The sequence below is a fragment of the Vigna unguiculata genome, chromosome 8, assembly GCF_037176805.1.
Source record: "Vigna unguiculata cultivar grain cowpea cultivar isolate G323 ecotype 2 chromosome 8, ASM3717680v1, whole genome shotgun sequence".
In the NCBI taxonomy this organism is placed as follows: Eukaryota; Viridiplantae; Streptophyta; class Magnoliopsida; order Fabales; family Fabaceae; genus Vigna; species Vigna unguiculata.
Genome location: NC_140799.1, coordinates 6,542,578 through 6,569,003, shown reverse-complemented (window position 1 = coordinate 6,569,003; position 26,426 = coordinate 6,542,578). Strand labels below are relative to the sequence as shown.

Genomic DNA, 26,426 nt, shown 5'->3' with positions numbered 1-26,426 from the left:
GGAACAGATTGTTTCGTATATCGGCTGATTTTGAAGATTTATATGATTTGGATGACGTGCATTATATATGTACTCTGCTTTGTGGAGATCGTTATTTTCGAGTAAGGATTTTTAATTTGGGTTGGGATGAAATTCGATATCCTGGTTTAGCCAGTGTTGTTGTTGCTGAGGAAAATTTGGTATGGTCTCATTTTTTATCTTTAGTCGGGGTGAAGTTATCTCCAGCAAAGGTTAGTTCTTGCAAATGTTTTGATGAATTTTTCTTATTTCATGTATTTGTTATCTGTAAATTTAATTTTGAGTGTTTATGTCAAACAATTATATATGAAACTAGATGAGTTTTTTTACATTTTCTGGGAGAAGAAGATTGTAAATGGAAGGGAGATGCAGTAGATTGATCCAACTATGAAAAGGTTTATGTTTGAGTTTTTTGTAAATGAAAGTGATAGGCTTTATTTAAATGGTGTTGTTGAAGAGATGATTGAATACTATAGTTTGAAGAATGTAATTTACCTGCATTTAAACTATGTTTCCGAGAATGTGTTCTTGTATAGAATATTTACTTTAGAAGGTACGGAGTTGGATTATAGGCGAGGTACAAGATCTTCTTCAGGTGGAATGAATTCTCCTACAAACACCATTGATTATTCTAGTGATGTTCCGTTGATTAAACAATTAAGTTCTTATGATGTTGAAACATCATCCTTAATAATTGTATTTCTTTTCTTTTTTTTTTGTTTGATATTTTTTTTTTTGTCTGATGCTGTAATTTTTTGTCGGTACTACATTCTGCGCTAGCGTAAGCCATTTCAGCATAGGTTCTACATTTCGCAGATTTTCCCAAGAGCCCTTCTTCTCTTCTTTGTTGGGTGGATATGGGTCATAACTATTTGGTGGGAGGAAAAGGTATGAAGTGGGGAAGAAGAAGAGAATTTAGGTTTTTACTCTAGGGCACAATTGTCATTTTCACAATCCATGGTGATACAAATTGAAAAATGGGGGTGTGATAAGTGTTTTTAGTCAAACCTAATAGTCCAACTTAAGTTACAAAATGTAATTTGATAGAGTTAAGTAGGATGAGTTCGACCTGATCGTTCACCCCAATCAACTTTCATATAGATTACATTAAAAATCATAATTTTATAAATTTTAATTATAATTGTTTAAAAATGAATAAAAAAAGGCAAACGAAAAAAAAAATCTGAAACAAGGCCCATGAAGCTCATAGGTGATGCAGCTTCTTCCTGCACCTCCATACATTGTCCCTGCCCATATGAAAAATATTCCTTATTTTCTTTTTTCTGATTGTATAATTCAGTAGCCAAACTTCCAAATTCCTGTAATTTGAAAGCTAAAACTAATTTTTAGATTGTACATTCAAAAAATATTTTTTTCTTTAAAAAATAATTTTAAATTATACAATTCAAAAATAAAAAATAACTTTTAAATTATATAATTCAAAAATAAAAAATAATAATTTTCAAATTGCAGAATTCGAAAATCACTTCTAGATTATATAATCTAAAAGTTATTTTTAACAATCAAATTTTTTATTTTAAGAAAAAATTAACTTTCAGATTATACAATTCATTTAACTTCACATTATATAATCCTAAATCTATTTGTGATTTTATCATATACATGCTACAACAGAAATTTATACAGGTGAAGGAAGAAACTGCTCATTGGTGATTTTGGTCCACTTGAAGTTATTGGATCTAATCTTAACTTTACGAATCAATTCTTTTGAATTAATTGATTCAGATTTAATGTACAGTTCTTTCATACTTTTGATCATTTTTCCAATTTAATCATATTTTAAGTTAAAATAATTTTTATAATAAAAAAATCTTTACAACTTAAATTAAAAAATCTATAATAAAATTATTTTTATTTATGTTTATAATTATAATAATAAATTTGTAATTTATTATTATAAAAAAAATGAACACAGTGTTTCACTAATATCAATTATCTAGTATCAATTATGTAATTTTGTTTTAGATAGGAATGGACTATTCTACGTGCTTCCATGTATTTAATTTCTTTTTACTGATAAAAAAAAGTGCATTCCTCTCTGCCATGAAATAATTAGGTGAAAACTTTACTATTTTTGATTAACAATTCATGAATGAGTTTTTCATAATTTCGTTTTACAGTTTTCATGACGTTGCTTGAACCTCAAAGGTTTCAGTTTTCAGGTAATAAACCACACACCTTGCATATATGTTAACTTATATATCTGGAAAACGATGATATCATATGATAAGGATTATGACTTGCTATCGTATCGTATTAATTGTTTTATAACAAAAATCATGCATCACTTTTCAAACAGATAATAAAAGCAATTTTAAATCTGAAAATGATTATATATTTATGGTAAGGAAAATGAGAAGTTGAAGACCTTCATGCATCATGCGTATTACAAAATTGAACTCAAGACTACGTAGGTTTTTAAAATAGGAACTTCTCAAACTTCACAACAAAACAAAAACATGAGAATTGCGAAACATTGTCCTCGTATTTTTTGTCGATCGTGTGTTTGCTTCTTGATTAAGCAAATATTTGTAACATTATGATTTGTTTATCGATTAAGAAGCTAAAACATAGGAGAAGAAATATGTGGAAACGTGTGTATGTTTGGTCAAAACGTGGGTTGAGATAGATTGGTTTGACTTTTGTACCTTTAACCTTTTGGGTTGCTTTTCTATGATCTATTTGTGTTCCAAAAACTTTGCATAACTTTGAAGTTAATCTTAAAGACATTGGCAATGAAAGGGACCCACCAAATCAGCATTTTGTTTTCTCTCTGTCTTTCTACACATTATATATACAGAGCACATGCATGTCATTTCTTCATATGTTTGAATTTGGAGAGGAAAATTTTCTATCTTCTGGGCATTTTTTTGGAGCACTTCTGAGTTGTTTTTAGGGTTTAATATTTGGCTTTGTTAACCAAACACTCCTCTTTTTCCATGTAAGATTGTTGTTCTTTTTTCTCTCATCATCTTCTTTCTAATCTTCTCATATTCTACCTCATTGTTGGTTACATTTCTTTATGTATACTTTACTTGCTTTTAAGTTTTGAAATATTTGAATTAGTTTGTTTTAAATACTTACTATTTTTAATTTCGTTTAATATTGACTAAAAATGATCTTCCAAAATTAGTCTTTTGACAAACACACATGATAACTGTGTCAATCACTATCAAGTCTTTTTGTTTCATTCATTTTCGGTTAATATATATAATATTAGTGTGAGAATATTATTATACTCTTAGACTTGATACTTTCTTTGTGAATTTTTCGGATATTTAGTATGTTGGCAAAGTAAGTTTTGTTGGAAATTTTGAGGATTTTTCTTTCTTTCAGTTTTGTAAATGATGTTTATATAAATATGGGTTAGGATATCCCAAATATTTTCATTTTATATATTTTTTTGATAAAAAATTATATTTGGATTTATATCCATGTAACATGTAATTAAGTTTCTTGAGGTATAATTCTAATTTTAATAAGTTGAATGTCCAAAATTGATGCAGGAGAAAATATACATTGTTATATGGAAAGAAAATGAGAATTGCAAGATTTTTAAAAAACTATTGAATGCATGTAGATATTTTTTTTACTTTATATATTAAAAGGATGTGTAGTGCACAATAATTTCACCACTAAAATTATTAATTAATAATTAATTGTTTTAAAAATTTGGTTTGTTGTTGCATATCAGCCACATTTTTGGGTTAATTACTTCTTTTTTATCGGTAGATTTACTCAAAGTATTTTATCTTTTCTGGTGAGAAAAAGAAATAAAAGAAAAAGGTCTCTTTGTAATTTTGTATTTCCATACTCCCATAAAATTAAAACAGTGCGAAAAATAGTGTTTTTATTAAAAAAAATGACGTTATTAATCAAAACAAAGCATTTTAATGTTTTTCATTTTATCATAAACTTGATGAGAATATATTTCTCTAACAGTTATAAGAATCTGTAAGACTATATATGCATAGACCTTTCTCTGTTTCTTTTTATTTTATCATTTTCCTGCGTAGACTAAATAATATTTTATTTTATCGTCTATATTGAGGTAAGAAAATTATATTTGGTTTCAAAAATAGAAATAAAAGTTCCATAAATACAAAGTTGGTCCTGCAGAAAGAAACAGGTGTACAACGTTGTCCCACATTTTAGGGTAAATATGTTGACCTAGAAACTCCTTTTGTTGGTAAATTTTGACTACCTCTGCACGAACGTGCTTAGTTGTCACTTTGTGTTTTTGTTTTTGCCTTGAGTTACGAATGATTGTGATATTCATATGAAGAATGAATTCATTAAAACCTTCTCATTCGTTCATTCATTCCTCTTCTCTCGCCCCATTCAAAAAATTCCCTCAATATTAGCACTTTCTATGAATTAAAACTAACTCTTCATTGTGCCCTTCATTTTCAGCATGAATAACAGCGTTTGTTGGCCTTACTTTGATCCTGACTTTGATACTCTCCCAGAAAGAATATATGGTCCACCGTAAGTGATTCTTCATTCTCATTCATCACTTTCTTCAAATTTTCTTTCATTTCATGTTTTATATAATCAAAATTTGATTTTTCTATGCAATAACTTCTCATGTTCGTTTGTTTTTCCACGTAGTTGCCGAGTCTGCATCGACAATGACAGCATGAAGGGTTGCACAGTAGTGAAGGTACGATGATGTCACAAAAAATAATTGTCTTTTTAAAATCTACCATCTTGTTTTTTACACCAGAAGATTTTCTCTGATCTATATACCATCTTGTTTTCACACCAGAAATTTCAAAAATCTTGATGTTGTTGTTACCAACGTTTTGAAATAGGAATTGTGACAGTAATTTCAGCTGCGACGTTTTTAGGGTTAATGTGACAGAAAATGACCTGAAGCATTTCTTTTTTTATTTCTGAATGCTTTTTCATGTAATAATTAATACCAAAATTGAAATGAAAATTCAATTCTAATAATCTAATGGATTGACATAATTGTCAGGAATCTTATATTCTAATATGTTATAGGGACAATAATCACAATACAACAAATGAAATCATTCAAAAAAATTTACAAAAAATCTATAACAAGATGTTTTAAGATTCTGCTATTGTTTTTGTAATGAGTAACAAGGTGTATTATTTTGAAAGATATATATAAATGTATAACACTGTTTTCATTTCAGGTAGATAGTGTTAACAAGGAGGGTCTCCTACTAGAAGTGGTGCAAGTTTTGACAGACATGAACCTTCAGATCTGCAAAAGCTATATTTCATGTGATGCTGGTTGGTTCATGGATGGTGAGTAATAATTAAATTTCTTCTGTAAATGTTAGATATTTTTTAATTAAATAAAGACATTTTTTTGGGTCTGAAATATCTGTAATCCAAATCTAATTGCAGTGTTTCATGTTAGAGACGAAAATGGCAACAAACTAACGGATCAGAAAGTCATCAACGAAATCCAACAGGTACTGCAATTTTCCTACAACAACGATCACAGTGTTTTATTTGTGTCAATTTGTTTTCTATACCCTTTCTAGTTTTACCTGAGAAATTATTACATGTTCTTGAATCATATAGTTCTGTAAAAATCTGCATGATGTGCATGCTATCATATTGTTTTCTCTGTCATTTTTTAATGTGTTATTTAGAAGAAATGGATTAGAATGATATGGTGTGTTCAGCTAAAAAATAATCATTGGTCCTTTAAATAGTTTATAAAATGTCAATTCATCTAACAAAACTGAAAAACATGGTTAGATTGAAAGAGGCTTTGCTTTAACCGATTGTATAGGAAATTTAATGGTTTTTGTATGTTCAAACGCATTCAACTATTGACCAAATTTAGAACAAGTGTATTAAAACCCTTAAATTTCTCTCCATAGCCTCCCTAAGAAAAATAAATTACATGAAATAATCAAATTTCATTACAAGAATCTGTATATAACATAAAAAGACCTTGAACATAAAATTTAGTTTTAATTTACTTGACATGAAGAAAACAAAGTAATTAGTTTCGTAGATATTTAAAGAGAAAATAGGTTTGTAAATTATCATCCAAATACAACTCATTATATGATAAAAAATAATTGTAATAATTATTTTAAAAGCTGGATCAACATATATTTTTAGTTAACAATTTTTACACTAATATTGTCTAGTCACTAAACTCTATTAGTAATATTGTTTTTTAGTGAAAAAATATAGCATAAGTTATTAAAATAAATTCTAATTTTAATTTAAAAACTCAATAAAAACACCTAAAAATTGCATATAAATTAAGTTTCTGATTGTTTTGCGTGTTTTTTTTTTTGTTTTTTTTACATAGAAATGGTAGAGGGTAAATCTGAAAAGCATGCATGCAGGCCCTAGGAAAATCAAGAGCCTCTCCACCATCACAACAATACAGCAACAACGTCAATTCAGTAATCACAACAATGACCAACTACAAGACCTATTCCAAGAAATTCATCCCTTTACTTTCTAACTCAACTGAACACTACACAGCAATTGAAATGACCGGCACCGATCGTCCCGGATTATTTTCCGAGATCTCGGCAGCGTTGGTAGATCTCCATTGCAACATAGTTGAGGTCCACGCATGGAGTCACAATGCGCGACTCGCATGCGTGGCTTACATATCAGATCAATCTACCGACTCTGCCATTGAAGATCCTTCTCGTTTGTCATCAATAGAGGATCACTTGACAACTGTGTTGCGTGCCACCACCAATCCTAACGGTGGTGGCACAGGCACTTGTCCCGATGTCAAGACCTCGGAATTTTTGGGAGGAGAAGGGAACATGACTAGTGTGGAACGGAGGTTGCACCAGCTTATGCTCTCAGTTAGGGACTTTGAGGCTCCCTCTTCTCCGAAAGAGATGAAGGGGAGGAAAAGAATGGTGACAATTGAAAGTTGTGAACAAAAGGGGTATTCAATTGTGAACATTGAGTGTAAGGATCGTCCCAGGCTCATGTTTGACACCGTTTGCACGTTAACAGACATGCAGTACGTGATTTTTCATGCTTCCATCAGTTCCCATGGAGGCTATGCATTTCAGGTATGTAGGAATGATACGTTTTATTAGTATTAGATCTAAATATGTTTTTTAAAGTTCATGCTGAAAATATTATATTTTGGTATATGCAGAAAATTTGTTTGGCTTTAGCGATTTTAAATTAAAAGTTGCTACTTTCAAACCTTAGTATCAGGAGATATATTGATGTGTTAATGTTTGCAGGAATATTTTATTAGGCACGTAGATGGATATGCTTTAGATACGGCAAGTGAGAAGGAACGAGTAATAAAATGCTTAGAGGCAGCCATAGAACGCCGGGTTTGTGAGGTAATTAAATTTATTTTTCATTTCTCATTTTGAAAATCAATTATTACTGTGATGTGTTGCAGTAATTGGTGTAAGGTATATATAAAAGAGTTACTTACATATTGTTTGATGTAACATGGGAGGTGCAGGGAGTTAGGCTAGAGTTGTGTGCAGAGAATAGAGTAGGGTTACTGTCGGACATAACACGAGTACTGCGAGAGAATGGGCTGGTGGTTGTTCGAGCAGACGTTGAAACGCATGGAGAGAAATCCGTGAACGCTTTCTATGTGAAAGACATTTCAGGGAACGAGGTTGACGTTGAGTACTTCAGCAACTCAGTGAAGAGGGAGATGGGTCCCATCGTCACACTCCATGTCAAGAATGACACCACCAGAAGAAAAACACCCTCTCCTTCTCTCTCCTTTGGAGGCATGCTAAGATCTCGTATCGAACGTCTTTCTCATGGCTTCATTATATGACACTCACTCAACTCTAGATTAATACAGGTTACGTAGTTTCTGCATATTTCTATGTATATACCTAGGCTGTATTCAGAAGCTCACAGTATCTTCACTTCTTCTCACTATCCCCTAGGGCTGTAAATAAAATTAAACATCATTCAATAATCATTATACATATATGCAACACTCTTAAATATATTATAAAAATAATCAACGATTTTGGAAAAAGAATGTTAATATTATATAAATTAGGTTTATCAGTAAAAGATTATATTGGAAAGTACAATTTAGGTTCAAATGAATTCATGGGATTAGTATTTGAAGGGCAGAGAGTAATGAGTTTATAATATGTATAAGAGAAAACTGAAAACTTCTATCTGAGTTGTATGTTTAATCTCCTTAACCATATAGAGTGCAAGATCATGTGAAATACATCGAATCTCTTGGCAGGCCGATTCAGTGTAAAATGCTTCCTCACAGCCTTCACTCCCTCCTTGAGCTTCCAATATTCATCCTCGGAAATCGCACTCAGAATCTCTTTCAACCTCGGAATATCTGAAACATCCACCTGCACCGAAAACGCCTCCCATTGCAGCACATCACTGAAGGGCAACACGTAATACTTGGAAAGGATCACGGGAACGCATTCGGCATAAATTGCTTCCACGATTCTGGGACTGGCCACTTCGTGGCCACTGGGACAAAGGCAGAACTTGGAGTCGAGCATGAAGGAGTAGTAGTCCAGGTCTTTGGGGAGGTATTCGTAGACGCGAATGTCGCCGTCGTGGTTCTTCCAGTGGCGGAGGAGGGTGGGTCGGATTGGACCGTGCAGACCGCCGGAGAAGAAGGCGAGGTAGCGGCGTGGGGTGCTGTTGGATGGGGGGGAGAGAAGTTTGGGGGAGACATCGCCTCCGTAAAGGTGGATTTCTGGAAGGGAGACGTCCTTTCGAGGGTTGAAGCCCTCTGAGGTGTTGGCGTTGCACATGACACGGATTGAGGTGTTGTAGAGGAAGGGATTTCCCTGTGATGCATGAGGAGCCTGCAGAAAATCAGAGCACAGTAGACTAGTTATGCAAACGAAAGAGATTTTATGGAACTCATTCTGCTATTTTTCTTTTAAGTGTACATTAGCATCTAAGTGAAGAAGAATTTCCCAGAACATAATTCCATGTTATACTGATGCTTCAACACCTCATGGAATATAGGTAACTAAGGAGAAAAAAGAAGTCTTGAAAAGGATGAACATGAGGAGTTGGTTATGGATTAAGACTGGATATAGAGTGTTTCTGGGTTATTTTATAAGCGCTGTGGCAATATCCTTAGGTTCTTTACTCTATATTGTATATAATGTAAACGAGTTTATTGTAAATATATGTTATCTTTCTTTTGGGGAGTTTATTTTACTAAAATTTGACAGAATCTTCCTTCTATGATATGCATGCATGAAATCAGGGAGAAGTTGATGTTATACTTTGGTTTTATTCAAAAGAAAAATATTTAAAAGTTTATAGGGTTAAGAAATTGTTTTTTTCTGTGAGAACGTCAATATTTCATGGTTTTTTTCAAACATACTGTCTACACACTTCTTGTTCCTCCCCACCTCTCTTCCTATAATATAATAAAAAATGTTTAATTCCAGACAAAACCGAAGCAAAAGCAGGTAGGGAATGAAAAAAGGGAGTTTGAACTAACCCAATCATGACATGAAAGCATAAAGTGGTCGGCGCCACGAGTTGTATTCCAGAAGGGGTGCCTCATGGATATGAGTCTGACATAGTCAGAGACAAAGTGCTTTAAAGGAGTTAGGTTGTATGAGAGTGGAGTATAGAGGTACTTCACCATCCAAGTCACACTGAATGGCAAGAAGTAAACGTGAGCGGCATTGGGGTCGTTGGTCCTAAACCTCCCTGGACCATGTTCCATTTCATGGAGGAACCTTCCTTCAATTGAGTATATGTCCTTGCACGGGCCATCATGAGCGATTGGGAGGTCACCGTCTGGGTATACGTATACTTTGAATATTTTCTCCATCTCCTGGTAGCTCCTGTACTCATAATTTAACTAAATTTTACTCCCAAAATATTCAGTTAAAAATTGGGTCCTAAGTTTTGCACATTAAAAATAACAAGGACTTCATTCATATCTCTGTTTCTTTCTAAACTACTTGTTACTTAATGGACCAGTTTAGTTAGCTTCAAAATACGTATTTCTGAATTAAATAATTTTTAAAATGATAACTACTTAAGAAGTGAATAGAAATTATTATAAAATAATCGGAAAACTGTTTATTTTAAAATAAGTAAATTAGACAAAATATAACCAAAAATTATATATTCTATTAAAAAACTTTTTTTTTAAATTAAGTACAGACAAACATCCTATATAATGAACTGTATTAATTAATTATTTATATCTGTATATTTCTTGTGTCTCTTGATTTATAGACAACCCGAGTCAAGGAATACTTTTTTTTTTCTAAAGGAAAAAGGGTTGAACCCCAAGGAGTGTCTACAGCAGAGAAAAAAAGATACGAGAAATTAGTGATTGATAATGTAATGTGTTAAGAAAAATTAAAGAGATTGGGAGAAAAAATAGGGTGTTTGGAATTTGTAAGTATCTTAATATCAAGCATATTTTCCTTAAAAGTTAATTATGATCTTAATTTAGGGTAAATAAAGAATTAATAATTGTATTAATTAAATAATCCATTGCTATATTGATAGCTATAATATACAATATGCGTGGATGTTACAACCAACAAGATAAGGTGTTGGTTTTGATGACTCGCCATGCTTAGGTCTAGGTTACATCTTTACTGACAAGTTCATCTGGCTGATTAAAAACAAAATTGTATGCTCCAGTGATCAACCATGTGGGGAGAAATCACGTAGAAACGTGTGGTATATGTTTGGGAAGAAAATGAAATTAAAGTCGAATGATTTTTTTTTTCTGATGAAAGTTAATTTTTTGTATATTTAATTTTAGTAACAAAATAAAAATTTAAATGTTGAGTTCTTCTACAGCAGAAACACGAATCATCTAAGATCACGAACAAATTGAGATTTGTGTAAGGTGAAAATATTACTATCAGAATAATGTATCTTAGCCTCTGCTTGATTTCATTGTTGGTGTGATGTAGTTTAGTTGAAGAGATATGGGGGATATTGGTCAGGAAAGAATGACGAGTTCATTGATTTTAACTTTTTACTGTTTGAAGTAAAGATTTGTACTTGTTCATGGGGACGCGTGAGAAAGATGAGGTGGAGCAATATTAATATTAATAATTAAAAATAATAAATAAGATTATTAGTAACAAATAAAGTCGTTTTCTAATACATTTTTACTTCCTTACGATTCAAATATTTTTTTCCGTTTCCACTATTTCTTTGTTATTATCTACTAAAAATAAAATCAACAATAAAAAGGAATAATAACTTAAAAAGGAGAACTTTAGTGTGTGTATATATATATATATATTAAGAGAAACTATTCATTGTGCGAGCAACAAGATTAACCTAAATAAAATATTTAGTCGCCATCATTTTCCAATATGTTTATTTACTTTTATTTTCAATTATTGCACAATTACTTAACAATCCTCATACGTAAGGGTTTCCAATTGTATTGTGCACGCTTGAAGATTAAGTTTTAGAATCACGTGGCTCTTAATACAGTCCTATTAAATAATCTGAAAGTAACCATGATAATGATGATTATGACACGAGATGTTTTGAATACATTTTTCCACTTCACTTTATGAAAAATATCAAAATTTTCAATAAAACAAATAATATTTCATAAATTAAAATTAATCATATAGAAAATTAAAATCTGATTTCGAAAAGTTGAATTAATTTATACGTAACGAAGAGTTTTATTATAAATTTGTTTTCTTCCTATTTATAATATTTTTGTGCAAATACCAAGAAACCCATAGTATTAAAGGTTTGGTTCCTTATGGAAATTAAATGAATAGCAAATATGGGGTGGAGGAGTGTGCAATGATGGCTATTAAGCTTGGGACAGTAGTACACATTTGTTTCTTATAATGGAAGCTATATATGAAATCATGGAAATAGGGGATACCAGTTACCACTCCATTACTGCTGGAGTGCTGTAATAAAAAAAAAGTTCATCCATAGCAAAGGAGCTTTTTGCGGAGAGTATCATCATTGGCTTTTGCTCGCTATACTTTTTCATGATTCACTAGGATGAGTGTGAAAATACGAAGAGAATGAATCAATACTACCGCACTCGCCATTCCCTTATCGTATATCAGAAGAAAAGATCGATCAAAAGTAAACATCTCTTTCGTGGCATCTAAACAAAGCACTGAAGAAGCTTTTTCACACTCTAATATAGTTCTAGTTGCAGAGTTTATTTTAAAAAATCATACAAATAGTAATTTCTATTTAGTTTAAAATACTGATACGTAGTCATTAAACTTGAATTACTATTGATGATGCAATATTGTTGTAACTTGGTGATTAGGTTATGAGAGTGTGATACTATATGGATCCTATTCATATAATATGCTCTATTAACATTTCTTTTCTTTTCTTTTTTTTCTCTTTTAATTATTAATTTTGATCGTTAGATAATTTTCGTTGAGATATAAGAGAGGTGGTGAGAGATGTTACCGATGAAATAGGCGAGCGTTACGATAGATGGCTCCGGCTGGTACATAGTGGCGGTCGCCGCCGTCATGCACGGTGGCTGCCACAGAGTGATTGCTCCTCTCACCTTCTGATTCTGACGCAGCCTTTCGCATCGAAGCTCTCGCCGCCGCGAGTGTTTGTTCTAGTTTTCCTACCTTCCTCTGTTCACTCAAATTAACTCGTAGTCAATTTTCTTAATTACTTCCATTCATTCTCACAAAATCAGATACTAAGAAAAATAAAGACTGAAAAGGATGATAAAATCCTAATTAAAGCCGATAACTGTTTCAAAACGATTGGAAATTGATTCATCGAAACAGAGGAAACAAAATCAACGGAAGAGAGAAAATAACAGTTGAACTTACGGCAGCAGTTCTGTCACTGAATTTGTTCCGGCGAAGGTCGATGGAACTTACGACGGCGTGAAGTTGATTCTCGCCGGAGAGCTTCATTCGCAGACGATCCAGAGGAACGGAATGTCCACGTTTTGAACCAGCGATCGTCGTGAATTTGAGTAACTGAACTGGACGCAGCACCACGACGACGATGAAAGAAAGTAGAATGAGCGCGAGAATCGGAGAGAAGAGATATTTACGTGGAATATCCATTTTTTGTTATTGTTCTGATTGCAGAAATAACAGAGGTAGGAGAGTTTGGTTGGTGAGATACGTTATGCGAGGAAGTGAAAGAAAACGAAAACTCAGTTCTGAGAGTGAAAATGAAGTGATGCAAGCAAACTTAGAGAATAAATGTGAGTGAGAGTGAGCTTGTTCAACCTCGTGCCTTTTCTTAAATACCGATGCTTCAGTATTTGGTTTGTATTTAGTGAGAAAAACCTTTTTTTCTTTTAATTTTTGAACTTAAAAATACATTTTGTAATCTCTACAATACAATTTTTAATTCTATATAATTTTAATCTTCTTGAAATTCTAATGAAAAAACTTAACGTCAATCCAAAAAAATAAAAAGAGGATATTTTTAAATATAAAATTTATGTAAATATAAGATTTAGCGATTTATTAAATCTATCCTGATATTAATTTATACTGTCATTTAGTTAATTAGTATATTGATATTAACATCATTTAAGATAATTCCCAAATAAAATTAATATCATTTACCAAGAATTATATCACAATACCACTAGAGATATTTTGGGAAAGTTGTCGGAAACAAAATGTATATTTTAACTTTTTGAAAATATATTATCGGTCTCCTTTTACACATGCGTCTTTCTATAATACTATTTGTAAATAATATCTCATATGTTTGATGTTTTGGTTATTGAATATAATTTTAATTAAATAAATAACAAATATTATAAATACATGTAGATAGAAAGTTTATTCTAAATGGAGTAATTTTGTATTTGTTTACGGGAGTTACAAAAGTAAAATAATAAAATTTTAGAATTTTTTTTACCAAATATAATTGTTTATTAAAGTTTGTCAAAATATTCTTTATCAAATTATCATTTTTCTTCTAAATATAAGCATATTGGTCTAGTCTTATATATTTCTAGTTTTTTTTTCCTTAACAATTATCAATATTTATATTTACAACAGATAAAATTTATATATTCACTAAAAACATTATTTTAATAAGGATTAAATATGTTTTTGTCCTTCAAATTTTAGTGAATTTTAGAATTAGTCCATTTTTGAAATTTTATACCAATTTAGTCATTCATCTTTAGAAATACATGGATTTAATCCTTCTTACCAAATGTCCTTAAACTTAGATTAATGAAGCATTTAAAAACAAACATTGGCAACCTAATTGAGCAATACTATAATGTATTATGTAAATATATGGTAAGAGAAAACACTCCAACTAGGGACGAAAAATAAACATGCATCCATGGGTTTCATCCGAACTCATTTCCATTTTAAAATAAAAATTCTTTATTGATTGGGTATAGGTATGAGTATGGAAAATATTCAACTTTTTCAATTGGACATGGTGATGAGGATGGATATACATATTTGTCATGTCCCTCGTCCCCATACTAGTCATAATATCAGTCTTCCTCATATTTCCGTCTCGTTTAAATTATTAAAATACTCAATTTACTAAGTAACCTTATATATACATACATACATATATATACATACATACATATATATATATATACATATATACATGTATATATATATATATATATGTATACATACATGTATATATATATACATGTATGTATACATATATATATATACATGTATATATGTATATATACATGTATGTATACATACATACATATATATATATATATGTATGTATACATACATGTATATATACATATATACATGTATGTATACATACATACATGTATGTATACATACATACATATATATATATATATATATATATACATATATATATATATGTATATATATATGTATATATATATATGTATATATATACATATATATATATATATACATATATATATATATATATATGTCTATATACTACACATTTTTTTATTTTTCATTTCTTCTAATTGTTTGACTTGTCATGAAATTCATTCACATCTCCTAGATATTTTTCGTCTTATTATGACCTTCATGCAATTATGTTCAAATGATATATGTCAATTAAATATTTTTTATGTCTCACATTTGAATATTTCTACTTTTTTTAATATTTATATTTATTGTATATTTTCTTTTCACATAAGAGTGTTTAACACTTTCAATTTAAGTGTTTAATAGCACAAACCTTTCATTTACTAATTATATAAAAAAATATCTTCTTTATGATATCATTATTAATTTTTGTTTCATATTATTTTGTTTCACTAAAATAATTTTCATTATCTCTCAAATGTCAATTAGGTTGATATTTGAACATTTTTATAAGATTTCTAAGGTATTTTTGATGTTATCATACTCATAATTATACATTTATTTTCGTTATGTGATTTCATTTAATAGTCTCTCAAATTCCTTCAAAGACATATTTTATCATTTTTGTTCAATATTTTTATTTGTTGTTTATTTTTATCATGTAGAATACTATTTTGATATTTTTTATATAATTATTTTTATTTTGTAACTCATTATCATACGCGTAATTTTTTCACTATAATTATATAAATAATTTTTTTACTATAATATAATAATTTAATGTAATTGTCATGAATTTTTTTATCATCATTCAACATATATTTAAGTTCAAATGATGAAATATTTGTTAAAATTCTATTATTATTATTAGTTTAGTCTTTGTCATTTGTGTAATTTTGATCTAGTGATGTATTATAACTTTTATTAGTGTATAAAAAGTGATTTTATTAGAATTTAAAAAATTGAAGTAAATAAATATTTAAGAGTCGCCCCAAGCAAAAGGCCAACGAATGAGACAGGTCCGGCCAGGTCGACAACCGAGACAGGTTAGCTCGTCCCCAAGGTCGAGTTGACTATTAAGATAGTTCGGCCCCACTACAAGAAAATGTCTTATTAGTAACCAATTTTAGTGACTAAAAGTTGTTAGTCACTATAGTGACCAATTTAAATACCAATTTACAAAATTAAAATTTATTGGTTACTAAAATAGTCACTAATATAAATAAAATATTATAATTGGTCACTAAATTTGTCATTAATTAATTAAAGAGAAATTTAGTAACTAAGTTATTTTGGTAGCCAAAACTTAGGTAGCTAATTTTTAGTGACCAATTTTCTTTGGTAGCCAAAACTATGGTAGCTAATTTTAAAAACCAATTTAGTGACCAATTTTAATTTTTTATTCATAATAATAACTATTTTAGTAACCAAAGATTTTTTTTACTTTGTAAACTTGTATCTAAATTAGTAATTATATTAACTAACAATTTTTGGTCACTAAAATTGGTTACTAATGAAGCATTTTCTTGTAGTGCCCTATCCAACAACCAAGACGGGCCAACACGGATCGAAAGTTGCTGAAAACTGAGACGGTTAGTTGGGGTTGAAGTCGGGACAGACTAGTCCGAGCTAATGGTCAAGATAGACCAATCCAGGCTAGAGGTTGAGATAAGCGAGCCTATGGCAAAGGTCAAGACTGGTCGGGTCAGGCTAATTGTCGAGATGGATGGGCCATGCCAATTATCGAGACAGGACAACATAAATCGAAAGTTTAATAATATATTTTTCATGTTTAAAAAGGAAGCTCATGGATTGGCCTTGACCCACCGGGCTTTTGTGAACTTTTTGGCCCTATGGGCTTTTTTAATTGGAGTCTTTTTATCCCTGTGGACTTTTTTGGCCCCAACCCACATGGGTCAAGGCCAAGCCTTATGGGCTGAGCCAAATTGACAACTGTAGATGTTTGTATGTTATCTCATCCTTATTTTGTTTGTGTGTGACTACGATGATTGTATATGTATATCGATATAGGGAGTAGATATTGTTGCATATGTTAATCTTGATGCATAACAGTGAGGAGCTTTAGGTTTGTTTCGAGAAAAAGTACTTGTTTTAGACAATGGTTATAGTGTGTGCACTTTGATTTAATTATGAATTTTTGAATCTTAATCTTGAGTTGTTAGAACAAATAAATGAAATTTTTAGTTTTTGTTAATCTTAAATGGTGATATTAAAGTTGCAAATAAAAGATTTTAAAATTTACAAATTTTACTAAATAATTTAGTATTATCCCAACCAAGGTGTTAAAAAAACATTGCGATAGGTGCTCATAACATAAATGGTTGAGAATATATGTTGAATATGGATCTTTGTTAATAATAAAATATCTTGAATAATCAATAGAAAAATTATTTTCTACTTCATTTGTTGATTTTTATTTTTATGAGTCCGTTTTTCCAAAATTAGGGTCAATTAAGAAATAATGGAGACATAGAAATTAAGAAAGTTTGATTTATGAAAATAAATCACTACAACAAAAATCACTTTAGACAACAACATAAAATTATGATATAAATTATAAAAACCGTGGTCTAAAGATTAGACCACAATTTTTTAGGCGTGGTATAGGTGAGTGTAGCTATAGGTAATAGACAACGGTTTTTAGTATGACAATATTTTTAAAACCGTTGCTTAAAATTCTCATAATAAACAACAATTTTACATGTTGATTTTATACCTTACCTATGTTTTTAGATCACATTTTTACTAGTTTTGCCCACATAGTTTAAAGCAACAATTATATAATCATGGACTTTCATGATATTTATACATCATTTATAAAAATGTTGTTTATTATATGTTTAGGCTACATTTATTTAGCCGTTGTCTATTTTAGTGTGGTCTAAACTATAAATTGTTGTAGTGAATTTACAAAATAAATTTCCAAAATCTTTATAAAAACAACTTTTTGATCACGTTGTTCACAATATATTTTGAGCAAGTTGTTCATGATATATTTTGAGCAAATTGTTCATAATATTGAACTTATGTTAATTATAATAATTTTTGTGAAGGAAAAAATAATATATTATACATATATATCTTTTATTTTTTCTTCACTAAGGTTGCGTTCCAGATAACTTTTTCTATTAAATTTCTAGCATGACACTTGCTCCTATCTTTCAACATCCAAAGTCGATGTTATGAATTATTATTGGTTGTCTGTTTTTTATTTTCCTCATATTTTTTATCCGTAACTTTTAATCTTTGGATCACTTAAATATTTATAACTCGTTGTATCATATAGGTTCCATTTTTTTGTACCTACAAAGAACGTCTTGCCTTTAATAACAATATCCAGATTTTATTTTCTCTCTTTTTTTTATCTCTTTCTTGAAATGGTATTTTATAACATTTACAACTTTTTCTTTTTAATTTCCTACTATAAACTCATAATTATCAATTTTGTTAAAGATAATTAGAAATTATTTTAGATGAGGATAAATTAAAAGTTTTAAACCAATACTTCGTTGTACATCTTGAATCGGTGTCACCCAAATTTAAGTGTGCGCAAAATAATTCTATTGTTAGAGCGACTCGACGTAACATTTCAAAGTTATATATATATATATATATATATATATATATATATATATATATATATTAAGATAAATGTATCAAAACGGTGTAAACAACTCAATAACTTGAATATTATCATGAATCACACTTGAAACATCAAATAAACTTAACAAAATTTGGTCAAAAATACTAAATTCACGCTTTTTTAAACTTAAAAGATTAAATTGGACCAAAGTTTCTAATAGAAACTAATTCCAATTTTCAATGAAAGTGGAGGAATCAAAAATATATTTAACCCAATAAATAATTATATTTATATACGCTAAATTAGAAAATAATATGTTACTCATGCCACACTCTTTGTAAAATCTACAAGCTAGGAAGGTATGAAATACAATTTGTATCAAAAAATTGTTTGGCTTATGATTTAGTCCTCTAATTTCTTGATTTGGTTCATATTGATCCTCTTATTATCTTTGGGTTCAATTTAATTCTCCAATTTTTAAAAAAAGATTCAATTTGGTTGCCTTATTATTTTTTGTTTCAATTTAATCTTTTTTTTAAACTTTATAATTTTGTCCTCTCTAGTTTAAGACCAAATTAGTAATTAAGCTAAATTATAACTTATATATACATGTTAAAATATTTTTTTTATATAATTTATACATCAAATTACTCCTCCTAAATACTAAAATTATTTTATTTTTTACACTCCACCTAGATACTCAAATTTTACTTAGGTGGGGTGATTTAGTGTATAAATTCTAAAAACTTATTTTAACTTGTATATATAAGTTGTAACTAAATTTAATTACTAATTTGATCTCAAATTAGAAAAGACAAAATTGAATCATTTTACAAAGGAAACTAAATTGAATCAAAAATAATAAAGGAACCAAATTGAACCTTTTTTTAAAAAAAAATAAAAAACTAAATTGAACCCAAAAATAATAAATAAATCAAAACAAAAAATTAAAGGATTAAATCAATAATTAAGCGAATTTATTTCCAAGCCGTGGCACAGGTCTTAAGCGTAGCCAACCTCTGCCACGATTTTTGTAAGGCCAATTTTTCGTGCTGCCCTTTTTCTTAAGGTTGCCCCTAACCATTGAGCCTTAGGGCTGGCCTAGAGGGGGGAAAACAGACCTAAATATGCCCAAACCCTAATCCTTGTGCTCATTTGTGTAAAACAGAGTTCCACATTCCTTGAGTTGCTGTTGCCGCCTCTGCTAGGGCTTGCTCTCACCGTTACGTTGAGCTAGAAGGACCAGTTGTTCCAAGTAAGTTAACCACCCAAACGTTCTCTCCTCATTCTAGCTTTATTGTCAGGGTTTCAAATGAGGTCCCCTTATTAATCTCGTTTCCACTCTATTTCTCTAATCTCTAGTTCATTAAGATAAACTTGTAGCTTATGTGCTCGCTAATTCAGGGTTGGGAGTCTTGTACTAGCTTGTTCCAGGTAAGGGAAGCTAGACTTCATGCTTTTGATTCACTCTTTGGTGTGCTTTGGTCCTGTTTCGTGTTTTGGTGATAATTTGTTGTTTCTGATGGTACGAAAATGCTTTAGGTGTTGTTGTGAGCGAGTCCCTGATTGAATACGCGTGGTTCAGTGGTGATTACTGATATACTCGCCCAGGCGAGCTCATCTCGCCCAAGCAAGAATAACAGGAACTCGCCCAATTTTTCTGCTCGAGCGCTCGCCCAGGCGAGGGGCTGTGTTTTGAGCGACGAACTGTCTCGCTAAGGCGAGACAACCTCGCCTAAGCGAGAGCTCGCGAAATTCTCCAGGAGCCACTGTTGTAGTCTCGCCTAGGCGAGAGTCTGCTACTTGAGCGAGAGCACTCTTCTCGCCTAAGCGAGGACTCCAGCTTGAGCAAGACCTCTTTTGGGTTTTTGCTATGCTTTGTTTCATGAATGTTGATGGTTGTTTGATTGGCTGGTTCATTGACTTATTATGTACAAAGGGGCTGGATATGCATGTACTATGTATGTATGGGTGAGAACAAATGAATTAGAAATGAGCTTGGCATGAGATATATTTGATGGTTGATCACTCATACTAAATGACATATTAATGGTATGCACAGGAACTTCATGATTGATTGATAATGTATGAGTAAGATTTGTGTAGGACATAATTCCATGACCCTTGTAGCGGGGCTCGTGGTGTTGCCTTATCTTATGGACATAATTATGTGGGCCCTTCTAGGGGGAGTTCCCGGTGGTGCCTTAGCGATAGGACCTAATTCCATGAACCTCGAGGTAAGGGTTCACGGTGATGCCTCGAGACCAGGACGTAATTCCACAAGGGTAAGGTGGTGGTGCCTCAAGGCCAGGACGTAATCCCACGAAGGTCACGTGGTGGTGCCTCTTGTAAGGGTGTAATTCCGCGAAGGCCTCGTGGTGACGCCTCACTGCTAGGACATAATTCCACTGCCACGTGGTGGTGCCTCATTATGCGTATCCGGATAGTCAAGTCTTGGTGTTTTATATGGTTTGGTACCTCATATGTGGATGTCTGCTATGTATATTTGATTATTTAAATTGTATGTTGAGTGTATGATATGATGACTTCTTCGCTAGCTTACCCCTTTCGCTTGCTTCTGTGTCATGTGTGGTTTCCTCCTTTGCGATGATCATCAACCTTGTTGATGTGAGCAGATGTGAGAACTTCCAGCAGTGGTAATAATAATGGAGACACTGCGGTTTGATGAATCTTGGATGTCTATCGGGCTCACTTTGGGGACCCATAACTTTTGGAAGTTTAGTAGTAGTAGTCTGCTCGCACTTAACGAGACCTTGTACTTTGTTTAGGTCGTGTGGGGCCTTTTCCCCTTTTTGTTATGTTGGGATACTGTGTACTTCATTTTCCAGTTTTCCGCACTCTCTGAATATTGTTATATGCGGCATTTTATTTAAATTGATTTTTATCCATTTAATTGGGACGTTAGAATTTTATTATCACATATACTATATTTTTCATTTTTTCTTTTGAAACTAAAGATATTCATATTGTTTTGCATTTTCAATATAAAAAAGTTATTAAATAATAAAAATATTTAACGACAAAAAATATGTTTAAATACTACTGTAACGATCAATTTTTTAATCAGAGACTAAATTAATGACCAGTTTATTTGTTAACCAAAACTTTGGTAACTAATGTTAGTAACCAATTTAAAGACCAAATTATAATAGAAACTATTTTAGTTACCAATTTAAAAACCAATAATAATTTTTTGAAACTATTTTATTTATTAATAATTTTTAATTTATAAACTAGTACCTAAATTGATCACTATAGTGTCTTATTATTTTTTATTACTAAAATTTGTCATTATTCAAAGATTTTCTTAAAATAAGAATATATATAAAAGGAAAAAAATACTATATTATCTTTTAATTTATAGAAAATAAATTTTATTAATTTATACATTAAAATTATATTTAGTTTAAATATATTAATTTAAAAGCAATTTTGTTTTTACATATATCTATATATTGCAATAAGTAAGCCTACTGAATAATTTTCATGGTTTTATAATGATGATTTTTTTTTCTTCGAGTTTGCGTGTCCTTTTGTTTTGTTATAGGGTATCATGCTTTGTCCGAAAGACTTGTTTGTATCTTGGTCACAAATTCTGATTCAATACTACCTTTAAAGATGTCTAAAATGTTTGGACAAACTTTATAAGTACCTTTAAAAAGGAAAATAAACTAAAGTTAATGTTTTATAATAAATCAAAATAAATTCATATAGAAGTGAAAAATAATTATCTAGAAAAAGTATTCAATAAAAGTTTTATAAAGCAATTAAAACTTATGAAAAAAAAATCATTTTATTTGTTTTATTTTTCTTTTCTAAAATTCCTTGTAACTTGTGGAAGCAAAGTTATTATTAGTTTTTTTGAGGGAGGGATGGGAGGAGCATGCACGAAAATTCAACGGCTAGTAAGAGATATAATGTAAGAAGTTTGAAAAAAGTGAAGTCTAGTTTATAGAGGTTAAAAGAGAAGTAAGCAAATAAGAAGTAGCTACTTACAATTATGAATGAATTTGCTTTCATGTAACACTACATATGCTATGTTGCCATAATGAGTAAGAAAAGAAAGAAAAAAGATGAATGAATGAACGATAATGGTAAATGACATGCCCAATTCTCCTCATTCAAACTTTACCAAATTGTTGGTGAAAACACGTTTGAAAAAAAAGAAGTAGGTTTTGATGAATTTAAATTGGTTTATTTAATGGTTTTTACTACATCAGTCTGTCCTATTTATTTATTATGGGTCTCTATTTACTTCTTAGCCTAATCGATTTAGAAGACTCGCCTAAAAGTAATGTTTATCAAACATGTTTTATAAACATCTACGAAAGTCAATAAGTCTTATTAGGCTAACAAACTTAAGAAGAGTAATGAATCTTATTCATCATGTATGTTTCCCAAAAGTTAATATTGAAAAATAATAAAATTTCATTAAGTAATAAGTTATTATAAGATAAAATAATTAAATAATATAAAAGAAAGAACACAAATAAATAAATAAATAAATATATATATATATATATATATATAATTATGTTTTTTCCACACATTTCATGTTGAGTTTTATGAATTCCTATTCATTCATATTTTAATATGTATACCAAACAAAATTCAATAATTTTTTATGCAATGTTTTTAACGATACCATCTTCTTAACATATTCTTTTAAGATTTTTATATATCTCTCGACAAAATATATTCATGTCACATAAAATAGATACATAACCATACTGATATGTAATAAAAAATTTACCTACGATCTAAATTTGTATATAATTATTTGTAGGTAAATCACAATTGTCTTGTAGTGATATCTGATTTTTGTCACTAAATGAATTATCAAATGTAACATAAAATAATATAAGTGCAAAATACATTTCCAATTAACACAAGATTGTGATAGTTTCATTTCCTAGCTCATCTAACTTTTGAGCAAATGACATTGAAAAAAAAACCATAATCGATTAATTGCAACCATAATAAAAGAAGGTAAGACTTTGTGAATTACCACAAGCAAAAGTTGTTCCATTAACACATGACAATTGTGAGACTTTAAACCTACTAACTTCAAATATGCATTAATCAAAGATTGTTAATATTTGAAGAGTACCCTTGTAGAACTTTCACATCATGTAAACATTCCCAAAAGCTTTTATTTTATTTTATTTTTTGTAAAGTATGTGAAGCTAGAGTCAAGTAAATGCATTTTCCAATAGACTATGGATGTAACTTAAAATGCATGTCAACCAAATCTTGACATGCTTCCAATTTATCATTTATTTTTCCTTTTATGTTGAGCAATGTTCTAATTACACTATCACAAATATTTTTCTACACGTGTATCACATTTATAGTGTGTCAAACATCTAGTTTGCACCGATAAGGAAGATTAAAAAATATTAATCGTTATTTCTAATGTTCTTCTTAATGGACTTCTTTCGTGTTTCTAAACAGATGTTAATGTTTTTTACCTATTCATATACTTGTCACCATTATGGGGTGAACCTTCATCCTTTTAACATCCATTAAATGTCTTTTTCAATCTACAATAGGAATGATTATGAATAAGGAACTGTCAATACCTTGTGTGCTTGGTCTTTTTTCCATGTTTCAATTAGGTATAACTAGTGTTTTTTCATATATAAGTCATGTATATGACCTTTCACACTATAATTTCTCTAGTTACCATGTGTTGGAAAATTATTTATTGTGTAAAATAACATTGCAAATAATCTAAAATAATATTTGCAATACGCATCAAAAACATCTACTCTAGTTTTCCATAACATCTTCAAATCATAAATCTCTTGGTTATCGGTTTTGAAATCATCATAGACAACATACTATATTTTATCTTAATACATAACCAAGGAAGCAAATTATAAAAGATCAACAAAAATTGGTCACAAATTGTGTTTACTACTTAAGTTCTCACAAGGATTCAACCCATCCTAACTAGCCCAATTTTATAGTTTCTTGACATTTGCACCAAATTATTGAAATGTTTCATCTATCATCTTGCATCATGAAGAATCAATTGGATGTCGAAGAAGTTTTTCACTTATTTTATCATTTACATGCTATGTGAGGTTTTTATTTCATCATACTAAGTAACGTCAATCTTTATTTTAGACGTTACTTTTAACATTATGCAATATGACGTCAGTATTTTCACAGATATCAAAAGTCAAAAATATCATACGTTATAGACACTTTTTATGTTAGTGAAGACAATATAAAATGCTAACTCATCAATAACTTACTACTATACGAACAATCAATAATTCTAGAGCCAGCAATTCTATTTAAATGAGATTAAATTTTAGTATAGGCTCCTTATATAAAAATTCATTATTTCCAAGGCAATAATAAATGAAAGTGTAGACTGTACCAACACTTTTACACATATTAAAAGTTGAACTAATTAAGGGAATATTATTTCTCCAAGTGACAAAATCAGCAAAATTTCAAAATACTTTTTAGCAAAAACAAACATTAAAAGTAAATATCCCAGGAAAAAATGAACTCTATCTAAATTCAACTATGATTGGACAAAATAGTTGAAATGTTATGATAGGGATTTCTTCTTGAAAAAATGAAAAAAGTGCAATTAAAAAAAAAAGTATAGAAGGGAAAGAGTTAGAAAGAGAAAAGAACACGTGAATAAGAAGAAACATTAAAAGAAGGAAAAAAAAAACAAAAAGAATGGGACATGCCAGGTTCATACACAAACGAATGATTGTCTCTATCTTAAGTCACTATAAGCTTTTGGATAACGACATAATGCCATCTTAACTACCATTTCCAACATTTGCACTAATCCTATTTTTTTTTTACTTATCTTTTTATATGTTTCCTACTATTATTTATGCATAAATAAATAATAAATACAATACTTTTCTATTCACCTAAAATAGACATATGATAATGAAAACAACTAATATTATCTTAAAAACTATAAATAAGGTATAAATAGAAATAAATTTTAGACATTTAAAAAGTAAGGAAGTAAGATGAATCGTTTACTAATTTGTTGATAGCTGGTTTGTCAACACCTCAGTGACTCATTAACTAACACAATCATTCTGAAAATTCAAGTCCAACTTAGGTTAGTCCACTTCACTCACATCCCAATTTCTTGTAATCAAATAATATATTCTTCAATCACTTAAGTTAGGATAAGAATAGAGATTTAAATACTAAGAAAGCGATTCCAGTGGGAAGATTATATTATTTTAGTGTTTTTTCTTTTACGCAAGGCACTATAATGTGTCAACTTAAATAGATTGAATTTAAGCTTTTAAAACTTATTTATTGGGGAACATATTTAAGCTTTTAAAACTTTATCTTTTTTATACATAAATGTTATAAATTTTATTTTCGTCCTAGTATAACTCCTCAACTTTTATATATACTTTTATGAATAAACACCATAAATCTTACTTTGGTTACGCCAATTAGACAAATTCATTCAATCCAAACTAGAATGTCTAAATTCGTTCATTTTGGTTAAATCAATACAAGAAGAGTCTATTATAATATAAATTAAATGTTGTTGCTTTATATATATATATATATATATATATATATATATATATATATATATATATATATATATATATATATATATATATATATATTCAATTGTTCAAACCCAGTTTAGTGGTGTTGTTTATCATAACATTATCAATTTAATGATGTTTTGTAAGGTAGTTTAACGACGGTAATTTAGATTGAACTAATTAAAATGTTTGCGAACCCATTTAACTAATTAAACTTTTATTGTATTAAATCCGACCGATCCATGAAGAATTGATGATAATTACTGCTGGAAACCACTGTCTTCTAAAGGAATAGAGAATTATTATAGTTTCTATTTATACATACAAATTTTTCGGTTCATAGAAAAATGGTGTTACTCCAAATTTTATGGTTAGAAAGAAAGCACATGTTGTAACACGAGAATGCATAAACAGAATTGAAAGGGT

At 29.9% G+C, this 26,426-nt stretch overlaps 2 protein-coding genes across 2 annotated transcripts; one reads left to right on the top strand and one right to left on the bottom strand.

The window, feature by feature from the left end:
- The first annotated feature begins 2,880 nt into the window (after positions 1-2,880).
- LOC114193956 (ACT-like superfamily protein) lies at positions 2,881-8,391 on the top strand. The gene is made up of 9 exons (XM_028083965.2): positions 2,881-2,980; positions 4,453-4,527; positions 4,651-4,702; positions 5,205-5,319; positions 5,422-5,489; positions 6,387-7,082; positions 7,263-7,367; positions 7,496-7,852; positions 8,258-8,391. Exons 2-8 carry the CDS (start codon positions 4,454-4,456, stop codon positions 7,823-7,825), a joined length of 1,440 nt encoding a protein of 479 aa, XP_027939766.1. The 5' UTR covers positions 2,881-2,980; position 4,453; the 3' UTR covers positions 7,826-7,852; positions 8,258-8,391.
- On the bottom strand, positions 8,136-13,225 carry LOC114193957 (putative glycosyltransferase At5g25310). The gene is made up of 4 exons (XM_028083966.2): positions 12,831-13,225; positions 12,448-12,626; positions 9,500-9,851; positions 8,136-8,846 (listed from the first exon to the last, which is right to left on the bottom strand). The coding sequence occupies exons 1-4, from the start codon at positions 13,071-13,073 to the stop codon at positions 8,181-8,183; spliced, it is 1,440 nt and encodes a 479-aa protein (XP_027939767.1). The 5' UTR covers positions 13,074-13,225; the 3' UTR covers positions 8,136-8,180.
- Positions 13,226-26,426: the final 13,201 nt, after the last annotated feature.

What these genes read in the sequence shown, in the direction of transcription:
- LOC114193956 (XM_028083965.2), top strand. Translation starts at nt 4,454, where the DNA reads ATGAATAACAGCGTTTGTTGGCCTTACTTTGATCCTGACTTTGATACT. An exon ending in TGCTGGTTGGTTCATGGATG is followed by an intron (nt 5,320 to 5,421) that starts GTGAGTAATAAT and finishes ATCTAATTGCAG; the next exon opens with TGTTTCATGTTAGAGACGAA. An exon ending in TCATCAACGAAATCCAACAG is followed by an intron (nt 5,490 to 6,386) that starts GTACTGCAATTT and finishes GCATGCATGCAG; the next exon opens with GCCCTAGGAAAATCAAGAGC.
- LOC114193957 (XM_028083966.2), bottom strand. Translation starts at nt 13,073, where the DNA reads ATGGATATTCCACGTAAATATCTCTTCTCTCCGATTCTCGCGCTCATT. An exon ending in TCAGTGACAGAACTGCTGCC is followed by an intron (nt 12,627 to 12,830) that starts GTAAGTTCAACT and finishes TTGAGTGAACAG; the next exon opens with AGGAAGGTAGGAAAACTAGA. An exon ending in AACGCTCGCCTATTTCATCG is followed by an intron (nt 9,852 to 12,447) that starts GTAACATCTCTC and finishes TTATGAGTACAG; the next exon opens with GAGCTACCAGGAGATGGAGA.